Here is a 12,306-nt window from a genome sequence, read left to right as displayed (position 1 = left end):
AATAAATTGTACTAAACTACGTACAGCATTATTAAAATTGATTAAGTTTCCTGAAGAACAGATCTGGAACAAAAAATGTTTGGTTGCTTTGACACATCTGGATGACTGGATGTATTATTACTCTCTGTCATGATTTCCCTTTTTTATCACAGCATGATGTCTCCGATATGCCCCATTATGAGACAATCCCACAAATAAGGCATTTTGATTTCTGAAGGTTTCATTTCCTCTTCCTTGTAGTCTTAAAAATGTTCACATCAGCACATGTGCTACAATTTAAGAGAACCTTGTGATTTTATTATCAGCTAGCTACAGAAGACCCTACCAAAAAAAAAACCCAAAAAACCAAAATCCTTACAGGGTCCTAACCACAGCATAACTCCTCACTGCCCATAGAAGAACAGGTGAAATCCTTCAGGTGAAAGAAATCTAGAATTAATTTAACAGTAATGTCAATATCTAAATTCATGTTCTTCCCCTTGCATGCTCTTTCTGAAGAGTTTCTCCTCCCTCCTCTTAGGGTTGGATTTTCAAAGCATTGTGTTTGGGCCACCGGAGTGTAAATGGGAACACCAGAGACTGCAGTTCCACATGTCACTTTGAAAATGTGCCTCTTAGCAACTAACTCAGCTGTCACTGAACACAGCCACTCTAGCAAGAAGTTCAGCAAAAAGAACAGCCCAAAGGGAGAAAGGAATGCTTTTGAACCCAAATTAAAATGTAAAAGGACAATCCTTCAATAATCCTTCTGTAAATCACTTACAGAACTTTTCCTTACATGATAGTGCCTTCTTGCATGTGTAGAATATAGATAAGAAAAATATTGAATCTTTCTTTCTCTCATGTTACCCCACTGTTCAGTAGTCCACATTTAATATTTATGAAACACATTGAAGATAAAAATAGACACACACATTAAGAAATGAAGTTCAAGGATGGCTGAATCAAATCAGCATAATCACACAAGCATAAATTTGAGAATAAAAGGAACTATATGACAGTAGATTTGAAAAGTGACTCTTACTATTTTTCTTTACCTGTTCTTGTTACACTCAATTTAAGACATCTGACAAATTTTCAAAGCCTTTTGGAAGTCAATAAGAATTGAATCCACATTTAAAGGACAGAGATGGTTACAACGGATGAATTTATTTGTAAAGGAAGCAAATTCCATTGAAGCTGTGGGACCTACAAAAACTGAATTTGGCACATAAAATTCTGTAAACTTTATTTCTAGTAAGAATGTGTACCTCTGCATCCAGGTTAAGGATTCTGTAACAAAAAAAAAAAAAAAAAAAAAAAAATCACATTTTTCATTAGTAGTTACAGCCTAAATATTTGAAAGGTCAATCATTCTGGATAAAATCAACATTTGACAGCTATAAGTCAAAGAGTTTTGGAAAGTAATGAACTCTCAGACTCTGGAAATCAAGTCTCATTAAGATCAGGAACAGAAAAATGGAAGACTTTCAAGACCATTAGACATTCTGTAAATATAAAAGACAAAGGAATGTTAGGAGTACAGAACTTAAAAGGAGACCAGAAATTCTGCCTCAGGTATTCCTTTGTGTGGTGGTCTGATTTATAGGTGATATGGGAAACTACACCATGAAGCTGAAACAGATGTTATGGAAGTGAGGGTCTTTTTAAATACTAATTAGGCAAGAATCTCATTATTGATTGTGTAATAACATCATCTACCACACTTAAAATGTTTGGGATGTCTCTCATAGAGGAGAGATCCCTCTTTAGTATTGTTCCAGAATCTAGACCAACCAAGTAACAAACCAAATGTAATAATGAAAGACTTTGAACACATCCCACAATTCCCAAATCTCTTCTATAAAATAAAGCATTTAAGAAGGAAAAGACATGTAAAGGCTCACAAACTAAAATAACTTCTGCAACACCATACTCCTCAACCTGTTACTGTAGCAATCCAAAGATGTAAGTTCTTCTTTGGATTCAACCTTATTGCAGCTATAATCACTTTTTCATTTCCAACATGTATAATAGATCAACAGATATTGTAGTGCAGCCACACACAAAGCACACATTGTTAAAATACTCTGAAGTATTCTCGCTACTTCCAAATAGTGCAGAAGTAAATGTACAGCTAATGGAACTTTTGTGACTGATGTATTTCTTCAATACACATTTCTATATCCATAGTCACCTTCATAAAAACAATATGGGAAGGTTCAATTTTTTTTCTTCTAGATCTATTTACGACTATTTGGTAAATTCAATTACTAATATATTTTCTCTTTTAAAGCATACAGATAAATTAAAATTACGTAGAGTTTATAAAATAAAGCTAATAGCTTTAAAGAAGTTCAGAAAAGTTACAAGTAAAACAGCACTAACATTAATTCTGCAGGAAACATTAGAGACTGGTAATACCCATTTTCCACAAATGCTACAGAAATTCCTGAAACTAGTCCCAGACCTCCATTGTCTTCACAGTAATAATGCATTATTGATGTGCTTCCACTTTCATGACTGATAATCAAAATTTTTCCATAACTGGTCCTGACTGTAGCTCTGCAAGGGGCACAGTTGATACTCTGGCTTCAAACAGCCAAAAGTTGAAGGTATGTGTGCCTTCACAAATACAATTTGTGTCAGGAAATGCACCCTTGAGATGAGTTCCTTACAAAATGTAGATGTGTGTGAAGGAAGGGCCATGCACTGTGAGCAAGAGGGTAGAGGGGCAGAGCAAGGGAGATGCACAGTTACAGTCACCACTTCCCATGATTGGCAGCTCAGGCACAGCACAAGGAACAACCGGAATGCCAAGGCAAACAGGTACGGTCATGACCCTGGAAACATTATATATAACTCATGGAGGTTGCTTTACATAAGCTCAACAATAAGCACTTGATTTTAACATTATGTACAAGATGAAATGGGAATTTTTAAGTAAATGGAAGAATGAGTGATAGATCTGTTTGAACACTGCAACAACACATGAATGGGCACATTTTGCCAGTCTCCTGGAGAGATTTTTCTTAAGTCATTTTTGAGTTTCTCTGCTGACACTTTTCACAATATAATTCAAAAGACACGAAGATTTTCAATGCTACTTGGTGCAAGTGAAATGAATAAACTTTGGCCATTTACCTGTGGAGATGGCTTCATCTTCACCTTTGCATAAACAGTTATATCCTATTCTGATTTTTATCTTTCATTAAATAAAGAAAAACAGCAAGGTTTAGGATTCAATACCTTAACTTGTATTAGGTTTCTTTTACTTTCTTCCTCTGTAAGTAAGAAAATACCTTTGCAATATCAGGACAATGAGTTTCCACTCAGAAACCTGTAAGGATCATCTCAACATGCTTTTCACCATAAACACAAATTAAATAGTGACTGATAAGAAAGTCACTAGGTCTGACCTAGCTCTGGACTCCAAGAAAGGTATTAGAGACATAGTATTAAACATCAGTACCTACCTAGAAGTGCCTGAAACAAGCTGCTCTTAAAGATGCCCATCACCTTTCTGATGGCTTTTTTCAGTTGTTGCTCTTCTGGCTTCCGTAGTTTTTTGCAATATTCTTCCAGCAGCACTAAAGCTCGGTCAGTATCTAAAAAAACAAAAACAAAAAAAGCTCAACAATGTCTTTCTTGGCTCTGAAAAGTATCTAAATGCTCAAATGTTAACTACACATTTTGAGAGGCATTGTGCACACATATAGGGAACATTTACAGCAAATGTTTATAGAATCATAAAATCACTATGCTTGGAAAATATCTACAAGATCATTGAGTCCAACTTTTAAACCAGCACCACCGTGTTCCCCAGCAAACCATGTCCCCAGGTGCCACATCCACATGTCTTTGGAACACTTCCAGGAATGGTGATGTTATTGCTTTCTGTCATTAGCTGTATGTCATGAACAACATATGCAACATTGCATATGCATATGGGAAAATGATCTTTAGAACAGCATCTATAACAAGTGCTCAACTTCCATTTATCCAAAGCCATCTGGAAACTATGGGGCCTGGACCAAATTACAACTTGCAGAAGCTACAAAATTATAGACAATAACTGTTATGGATACCCATGCAGGAAAACTGGCCTTAAAACATATTCAGAGAAGACATGAAAGTGTTTGCTTGCATCTGCAGCACTCAGTTCTCTGTTCTCTGACTGACAAATGTGTATCTGAAAGGCAGGTGTCCAAGAGTGAGGCTGGTTTTTTCTATTCCCTCAATACATAAAATTGCTATCTACCTCTTTGGTAAATGAGGCTTTGATAGCAGACTTTCATCCATGTGCTGGCTCAAAGAGAGCAATCCAGCCTTTCTGTAAGAGCCCAGAGGAGCAGAGCTCTGTTCCTCCTGCTGCTATTATCTTGGCATAGTCACTTGCCAAAAGCATGAGTGACATGTAAAATTGCATGAAATCCAATCACCATCTTACAGAGAAGAAAAATAGAGGAACATGGAGAATCAGACTTTATCTTTCTTCCCATATCAACTAGATTCCAGAAATGCACACAAACATATGTATGACACTGAGATATCTGAATGTGCTTTTGCAATTGTATTGCCACCAAATTTTCAGTAAGACTCCCAGACACTAAAAAAACCCAAATAAATAATTAAAAGCAAGTGCCCCAATCCAAACTTCTTCAATTAGAGTTCAAGGCAAACTTCATTACTAGGAGAGGGTCAGATTTCTCTGGTTAGACTAAATTCAACAAAGCAGTGTGAAATTCTTGGAAGGGCAAAAAAGATTGCTTTTATAATTCTTTTTTACTAAAGAACTAAAAGAAAACTTCTTTTTCACTATATAAAGTTTGACTGTCTTTGTTCAGGATCTTGATGGCTCCCTGCAATACAGGCCTTGGGATGTGACAACCAGATGAGTTCACATTGGGGCAGAGACATGACTTGTATTCTGTAACCTGATAACATTCTCAAATTTAAAAAGGGGAACATTTTAATCAATCATTAAAATTTAAAAACATGCAATGCTTTTTCTTTCTCATCTCAAAAATTCTAGCTGGTCACAAGAGAAATTAAAAACCATAAAAAGAAATTTTATTTGAATGTTTTTATATGTGCACAGACGTATATATAAATAAATAGCCTCATTAATGTTGGGAAAGACCTCCAAGAGCATTGAGTCCAACCTTATGTACATATCACATAGATATGAAGATTGGGGAACATTTTACAGCAGTCTAGCCATTACAATGGAAGACCTCACAATTTTCTGCTTTGATTCCACTTTGAGGGAGTCTCCAAGAGGAACCCCTTCTTTTTATGACAGTTGTCCTTGGGTGCAGGTAAGAATTAGGCAATTGCACTTAGGACCACTTATGGCCCATGGGGAGGGAGAGAGAGAGAGAGGAGATTATTTAAAGGCTACATCACAATAATTGGGCTGGGCTTCCATCAAATCACCCAAACCAAAAGTATAGCCTTGAAACAAAGCTCTGGATCCAGCTGGGATATGGTTTGGTTCGAAAAACTACTTCTGCACATGAGCTCAGCTTCTTTTGCCTTTAAAACCCCAATTACATCATACCTTTTACTGACCTCATGACAGCCTAACTCACCTGAGACACCTGTACTTTCATTGATACACTGAACATTCTGGCCACCCTCAATAAAATAACTGAGCTGTAACTTAAAGCATGGGTTGGAATTAGTAATTCCAAGTACAGATCTGCATGTGTTATGCATCCATGGGTATTTATATTAAAGTGAAGTCACAGAGTGGTGGAAAACTACTGCAAAGTATCCGGTACTGGGGACACATTTTAAGAGTGGACTGAGAAATTACAAATATGGGTTGTGAATGCCTCTTCCACACCAGGGATACCATTCCCTTTTTCTTAGTGACTTTCATTAATCATTCCTTTCCTAAAGTGTACAATTTGTATTTTAAAAACTGTGATGCTATGAAAAATAGCATCCATTAGGGATGAGCAGTTTTTATTTTCACTTGAAATACTATTTTTCAATTAATGAAGATGCAAAGTCTACTTTTTGTTGACCCCAGAAGAGTCCTAAACTCTGCAAACTGAACAACCAGCACACAGTTGTAGTGCTAAATCTAAATCCCAGATAAAGTAATCATCTCCCTGCCTAATTTTCCTCACTAGCTTTAATAGGATACATTAATTGTTACTCCATTCCTAAGCTCCAGCTTGGAGCTGCATCCTTTTCCTGCACAATCTCACTTGGCAGCAGTGTACCTGGGTGATCCAATCAGGATGCCCAGGCATATCCTGACCAAGAATACTTCAGCCTGTTGGGGAGGGGGGATGTGCAACCATTACTACGGGAGCATTCCTGAAAAGCCAAGGGATTTTATGGAGACTACTTGAATCTTCAGTCAATTTGTCACCAAATTAGGCTTTCAAAAAATAACTTTCTCCCCTCTTGATGAACTCTCATGGTTAGAAACTATTCAGAATTAGATCTTCATATGGATTTGACAGTGTTTATCATGCTGGGGCGCAATCATAATCAACACCAGCACAGCACATTCCTACCTCTGCACAACACAGGGCAACAAGAAATAATATCATAAAATGGCACATCTGAAAAACGCTCAGTACTCTCCCCAAAATAATAATCATTGTCAGCTCCCAGTCATACCCAAAACAGATGAGGACATTCAGATTCTTTCTTTTGCAGCTACAAAGCTTAAGTACTATCTGGTGGCAAGAATGGACTGCCTGGACTGCAGCACAATAGTCAAATAAGAACCACATTCCCTGCCACCCAATTAACTGGAAGTTTCTGAATCTGAATTTCCACACATTCTTTTCATCAAGAAGAATGAGATTGGTGGCTTTCATGAGGGACTGGATCACTGCATGCATTATGGCATTCAATAAAGAACACAGTTAATTTATAGCAGCCAAAGAAAGTCCTGCACTTTACAGAGTATATCAGAAATGCAACCAAAAAATCTTTGTTCTATGGTATCACTATTCTCCAGTTCTGATACCAAAACCAAATTCAAGCACAACAAGAAATCCACTGAACACACAATTTAATATCCCAAAAGGTGGGGCTCTGTGTGAAGCCTGAGTAGGTCCTTTGTCTGTGAACAAAAGACCACTGAAAAGTCAGGATCAGCTGTGCCCCATGAGGCCTGCCGGACATAGATTTAATTTTTTTTTTACTGCTTCTTTGTATTTTATGACACTATTTTTAAATTGATCTTACTGGCTTTGAAAGATGACTTTGACAAGAAACCATTCAGTAGATACAGCCCTACAAAAAATTATATACTTATAATCAGCAAATGCATTATTGTTTTGTTCAAATAAATCATACTCAAAACATCATAATACAATTGAAAGAAAAAAAATCTTAAGGAATAATACAGTCCTACAGGATCTTGTCCAAGAGGTTATCAGTTAACCCAAACTAACTTACAATTCTCTAAATTTTACTGTTTTATCGCTCCATAATCTTTTAAGCAGTTCAGGAGTGTTTGTGGTTTATGCTACCAATCAGGGAATGAGGTTATTCCTACAATACAGCAAATCAGAGATATCTAATACTGATACAAAACTACAGAGCAGTAACTCTCTTTAGTGTAGTCCCTCAGAAAACTTTCCCTTTCAATCTAAAGTTTTTATCACACAAGGAATTACTCATTTTTTCTTCTACAGAATGAGGCTCTGATTAATGTATTCATCTATGTAAGAATCGAAGAAGAGGCAAAACCTTTCCTTGAGGTTATTATTCTAGATGAGGTCATTACAGATTATATCACACTTTATAGTACTCTCACTGTATAGACTTTTCTGTGATGTTGATTTTTAAAGTACAGTAAGTAGACATTTACACTATAGAGTAAAATTATCTGTTGGGGCAAAGCTTATACATCTGATGAAACAGATGTATATAAAAGTTGTATAGAAAAATCCAAGTTGTGTTTTAACAAAATGTAACTTCAGTATATCTTATAGACATAAGGTTTTCTAGTGATACTGTCAAAAAGAAATGAAGCCATACATCCAAGCACATACAGAGTAAGGTGCACTATATATCATGAGAAATTAAGTTCTCAACAATAAATTGTTTCCTAAAGCACTGCTCTTAAAATGTAAACCACACATATGAAACACTAAATTTCATAGTTATGCATACTTAAATTAACACTGCAATAATTTAACCATCTACTTTGCTAAAATGACATCAAATTCAATTCTGTCTGCTTCTCAGGGTCCACATCCAAGACCTGGATGCCATGTGCAATACAAACAGTTCCTTGAAGCTGAAGGATTCCCTTCCTCTGCTGGTGCTTTTTCTACGCTCTCGTGTTTTCCAAGCACATTTTTAGAATCATTTTGAAACTCCATGTAGGCAAGGAGTCACTATACTCACTGCAGCATTTACAGTAGGATCCTTGTAGAGTTGAAGTATCTGCAGCTCTGCTGGTGTGGACAGTTGTGTTTAAAAAGTTGTTATACCATCATATGGGACAGGAGATGACATAGCCATGCCTGCACATGGCAGGTCACACACCACACTATAGGACTGATCCCAGAAACAAATTTCTTAATTATCTCTCCAGGTGTTTATGCACACCATTTATCCTTCAGAGGAACTGAACACATTACACCTGAAGATAATTTAGGTTTATCCATGAACTTCAGTAAGTAATTAGGAACAGGTTTGACTAACAGGACTAATTGAAACTATACGGGAAAGATAAAAATGACTCAAAAATCAGTCTCCAAGCAGCTCCATTTTCAATCTAGGGTTTGTTGAATGATGATGGCTCAAGCAAAGGAAGCAGATAATGGTAGCACCCCATAACTCAAGGAGATGCTGCTAAGACCATATATATGAATATATGGTTATTTTCAAGCCATTTGAGCTCCTTCTGGCCACAGCAAAGTCATACAGGCTGAACTGTATATGGACCCATATATGTAACTGGCTAGAATCAGTTACTGATTTTGCACTCAAATTGTTGTGTTTTGAGCACTCCCAGTCTGCTGAGACCTGCTGCTGCTGCTTTTCTTGACAGTATGATCCTCTCATTCAACTCCTGCTATGAAGCAAGGTAGTTTTTTTCTCTGCATCTCTCAGAGGATGGAGAGAAAAAAAATGAAAATACAATTCCAAACTCAGCAAGTTCTGCCTTGCACGTGGAAGAAATCAGAGTCAGCTGGTTAACAGCACCCTGCACCAGCATAAGGAGAATCAGGCAGCCACTGCCTCTCAGTGAACCAACTCTACCACAGCCTCTTGCTAAGTCTAGAAAAACATTTACATTTTTTTTCCTTCCTTCCTAGTTTGAGAATGAAAATATTTTTTGAGGTGCAACAGGATGAAAAAACGTTAACTTAAATGAAAACTAAGGTTTCATTGGTGAGAGATGTTTAACATTAGTTGAGATCTAACCCTAATTGAATTGACAAGACAAAGGGGTGGTATTATTTCAATTTCTCTTTTTCTTTTTTTTTTTTTTAATCTGCTTTTTCCTAAAATGAATTTCAATTATCTTTTGACTTGCAAAGTCTGTTGTAGAGGTGAATTTTAAAAGAAGGAAACACCAACACATTTCACTTTACAGGTTTTTGAGAACCAGGATTGGGAAAATGTAGGGCATTGAAGCAGGAAAAGGCATGAAGAATGGTGGAGAAACAACACAGGAGCCAAAATAGAAGTGAGAAATGGAACCAGAGCACCAGGAAAGGGAGCAAGGAAGTGTTCTCAGTAACGTTTGATAATTTTAGAAGAAAAGGATCTCAAAAACTACTTTCATTTTGGAGAGTTCACACCTTCATTTAAATGACCAAATGAGGAGCAAACACTGTTGCCTGCCTCAAATGATTTGATTCTATGGTCTAGAAATCACAAAAAATTAAAGTGAATTGTTACAGATCAGCATGAGGGAATGCAGTAAGAAATTTCCAGGCAACCTGCCTTGGAACTGATCCAAGTCAAAACTATCAGTAACTCATTTACCTTCCTTGATCTTCACACAGAACAGCAAACACAAAGGAATAAATCCAGCTAATAGACAATACTCAGTAACCATAGGAGAAAAGAGTAGAAAGCCATATAAATTTTAGAATGAAATTCAAGAAACAGCACACTAAGATGGTTGAGAAAAACACAAGCTATAAGCTCCCATGGTTCAAAGGACTTGAGAGCTATTAGACAAATGATAATCATAAAATATTTACATATAAACATCAATATGAGACACAAACTAATCTAGCAGACTGCACAGAGGGAAAGCAGACAGGGAATATGTGTAAAAAACAGAAAGCTCCCAGCATCTGGGCCCTTCATCCCTGTAAGAGGACTTTAAACAACTATCCAGAAAATGCAGCATATGGGTTATACAACCTTGAGGAAGCATAAGGCATGACGTATGTGACAATCACCCAGTGTGGCGAGCACTCACAACAAACAAGCAAAAGGGTTGAAAATAACAGCTCCTCAGGATATGCATGGCACATAAACCCATCTTCTGTGCTGCTAGGGAAAACAAGGGGACAGAAAAAGGGAGGTATCATCAAAGGGAATACCAGGCAAGCCTGTTTCTGGGGTTTCAGCTTTTAGCAACCAGATTGGCACACAGAGGAGGCCAACACATGGCCTGTGGAGATGAATCTTGGGCAAGTGGAGAGTCTTTCAAGGAATGATATTTCAGGTTGCATTCTGAGTTGCCCTTGCTCCCCATTAAGTGTAAAAATTGTGACATTCCTACACTAACTGTAGCCTTGGTGAATTCTCTGCACAACTGCTTTCCTTCAGAACACCAATTTAGGAACAGTTCCCTCGTGAAGCAGTGTTATTTTATATCATGATGCTGCTGGCAGACAAGAAATGGGCCAGACAGACTGTAAGAACAGCTATGCAAGTACAACAGTAAATTTCTCAGAACAAGGCAGTATTACATGCCCAGGTATATTAAAGGGAAACCAGATATCCAAATGCCAAGGAAAGCTGAAGGAGGACAGGTAGCTTTGCACTGAACAGTGTTACCATGCAGTTGTATTATTCCAGCTTTCTGTGCCCCACACAGCTCATGGGAAAGCCTGCCACAGAACCACAGAAGTTGCTCAGCAGTCTCTTGTTCCACAATATTGATTTGAGCAGATGATACAACGCAGAGGGCTAAATGTTCTGCGAGTCAGATTGCTTTGAAAGGCAGGAATTATGTTATGATGTGTCAGCTGAACTCTCAGAGAAACAGAACAGACATAGAGAGCCTGGAGGAGCCCTATGAGGTTTTCAGTTTTTCTCCCTGCTGTGCAGAAGGACCCAGGCTTACACCCAGATGGCCTCTAATTGCACTGGTAACCTCCTACAACATCCACAAGATCCCTCACCATCTGACTTCAGTGTTTGAAGGTTCTAGTGGCTTTTTCCTACTACATTAAAAAAATATAATTTTTGTTATAAAAAGACAACTACTTATTCTCCAGATGTCATTGTGAAAAGCAAATCACCATTATTCCCTTTACAGCTTCTTCTACACTTGTTTGATTTGTCATGTCCCTTCCCTGCTCCATGTCCTTTTTCATAGTTCCAGCCTCTGCAACTTTTGTATACTTTTGACATTCTCAAAGTTTCTTATTCTCTGTTCTGGAATTAAATTTATCTTAACACACAACCTATAAACTCAGGCTGGACACCCAGCAATGGTACAGGAACACTGACTGGCGGATGGAGCTGGACAGAAAAACTGTCAGCTTTATGAAACACAATTCACACACAACCAATCAGAGAAGTGATGGGTTCTCTTTTTTTGCCTATTTGTTAACAATCCGACTTTTTGTCTAACTGAAAATAAGGAAAACTAAGAAAAAAATCACTTATCAGTGTTGATTAGTTCAATGTAACCTTGTTGTCCATGTAACTTCACACTTGATTTTGCAACATATAACCACACATCTGTTCTGGTAAAATGCCATCTTCACATATTTTTTAGTTTTAAATATAATTATTTAAACTTGACTAACTGCAATTACACAAGGAATAGGATAATTATATAAAGATCAGGAACTGGCTCAGCATAAACTCACAAACTTTACTCCAGCATTTCTGTTTATCAAAAAGTATCCCAAAAACCAAGCTACATTCCTGCTTCAGTGCCCCCAGATGGGACTATCTGACCCCTGCAATCCCACAGATATGTTTTCTCTACTCATCCCTGCCTGTAAACTACAACTAAATATTAAAAAAATACTCAGTATTTAGTCTATAACCTGTTAATCTTATGTATCACACTTTAACATAAGGAAGAGTCCAGTTCTTATCAGGGGCTCACTCTGGCACCTGCATTCCTTCCACCACATC

The 12,306-nt window shown here is 37.3% G+C and overlaps 1 protein-coding gene across 1 annotated transcript in view; it reads right to left on the bottom strand.

The window, feature by feature from the left end:
- Nucleotides 1–12,306, bottom strand: part of DLG2 (discs large MAGUK scaffold protein 2) — a 966,889-nt gene that overhangs the window by 945,828 nt on the left and 8,755 nt on the right. Inside the window, exon 3 of the mRNA XM_079303594.1 lies at nt 3,456–3,587. Within this exon, the coding sequence (XP_079159720.1) occupies nt 3,456–3,587 (132 nt within the window). The remainder of the gene's footprint in view (nt 1–3,455; nt 3,588–12,306) is intronic.

The sequence above is a fragment of the Erithacus rubecula genome (assembly GCF_903797595.1).
Source record: "Erithacus rubecula genome assembly, chromosome: 1".
In the NCBI taxonomy this organism is placed as follows: Eukaryota; Metazoa; Chordata; class Aves; order Passeriformes; family Muscicapidae; genus Erithacus; species Erithacus rubecula.
The sequence above is the reverse complement of the archived record's forward strand: the minus strand, read 5'-3'. Positions and strand labels throughout refer to the sequence as shown.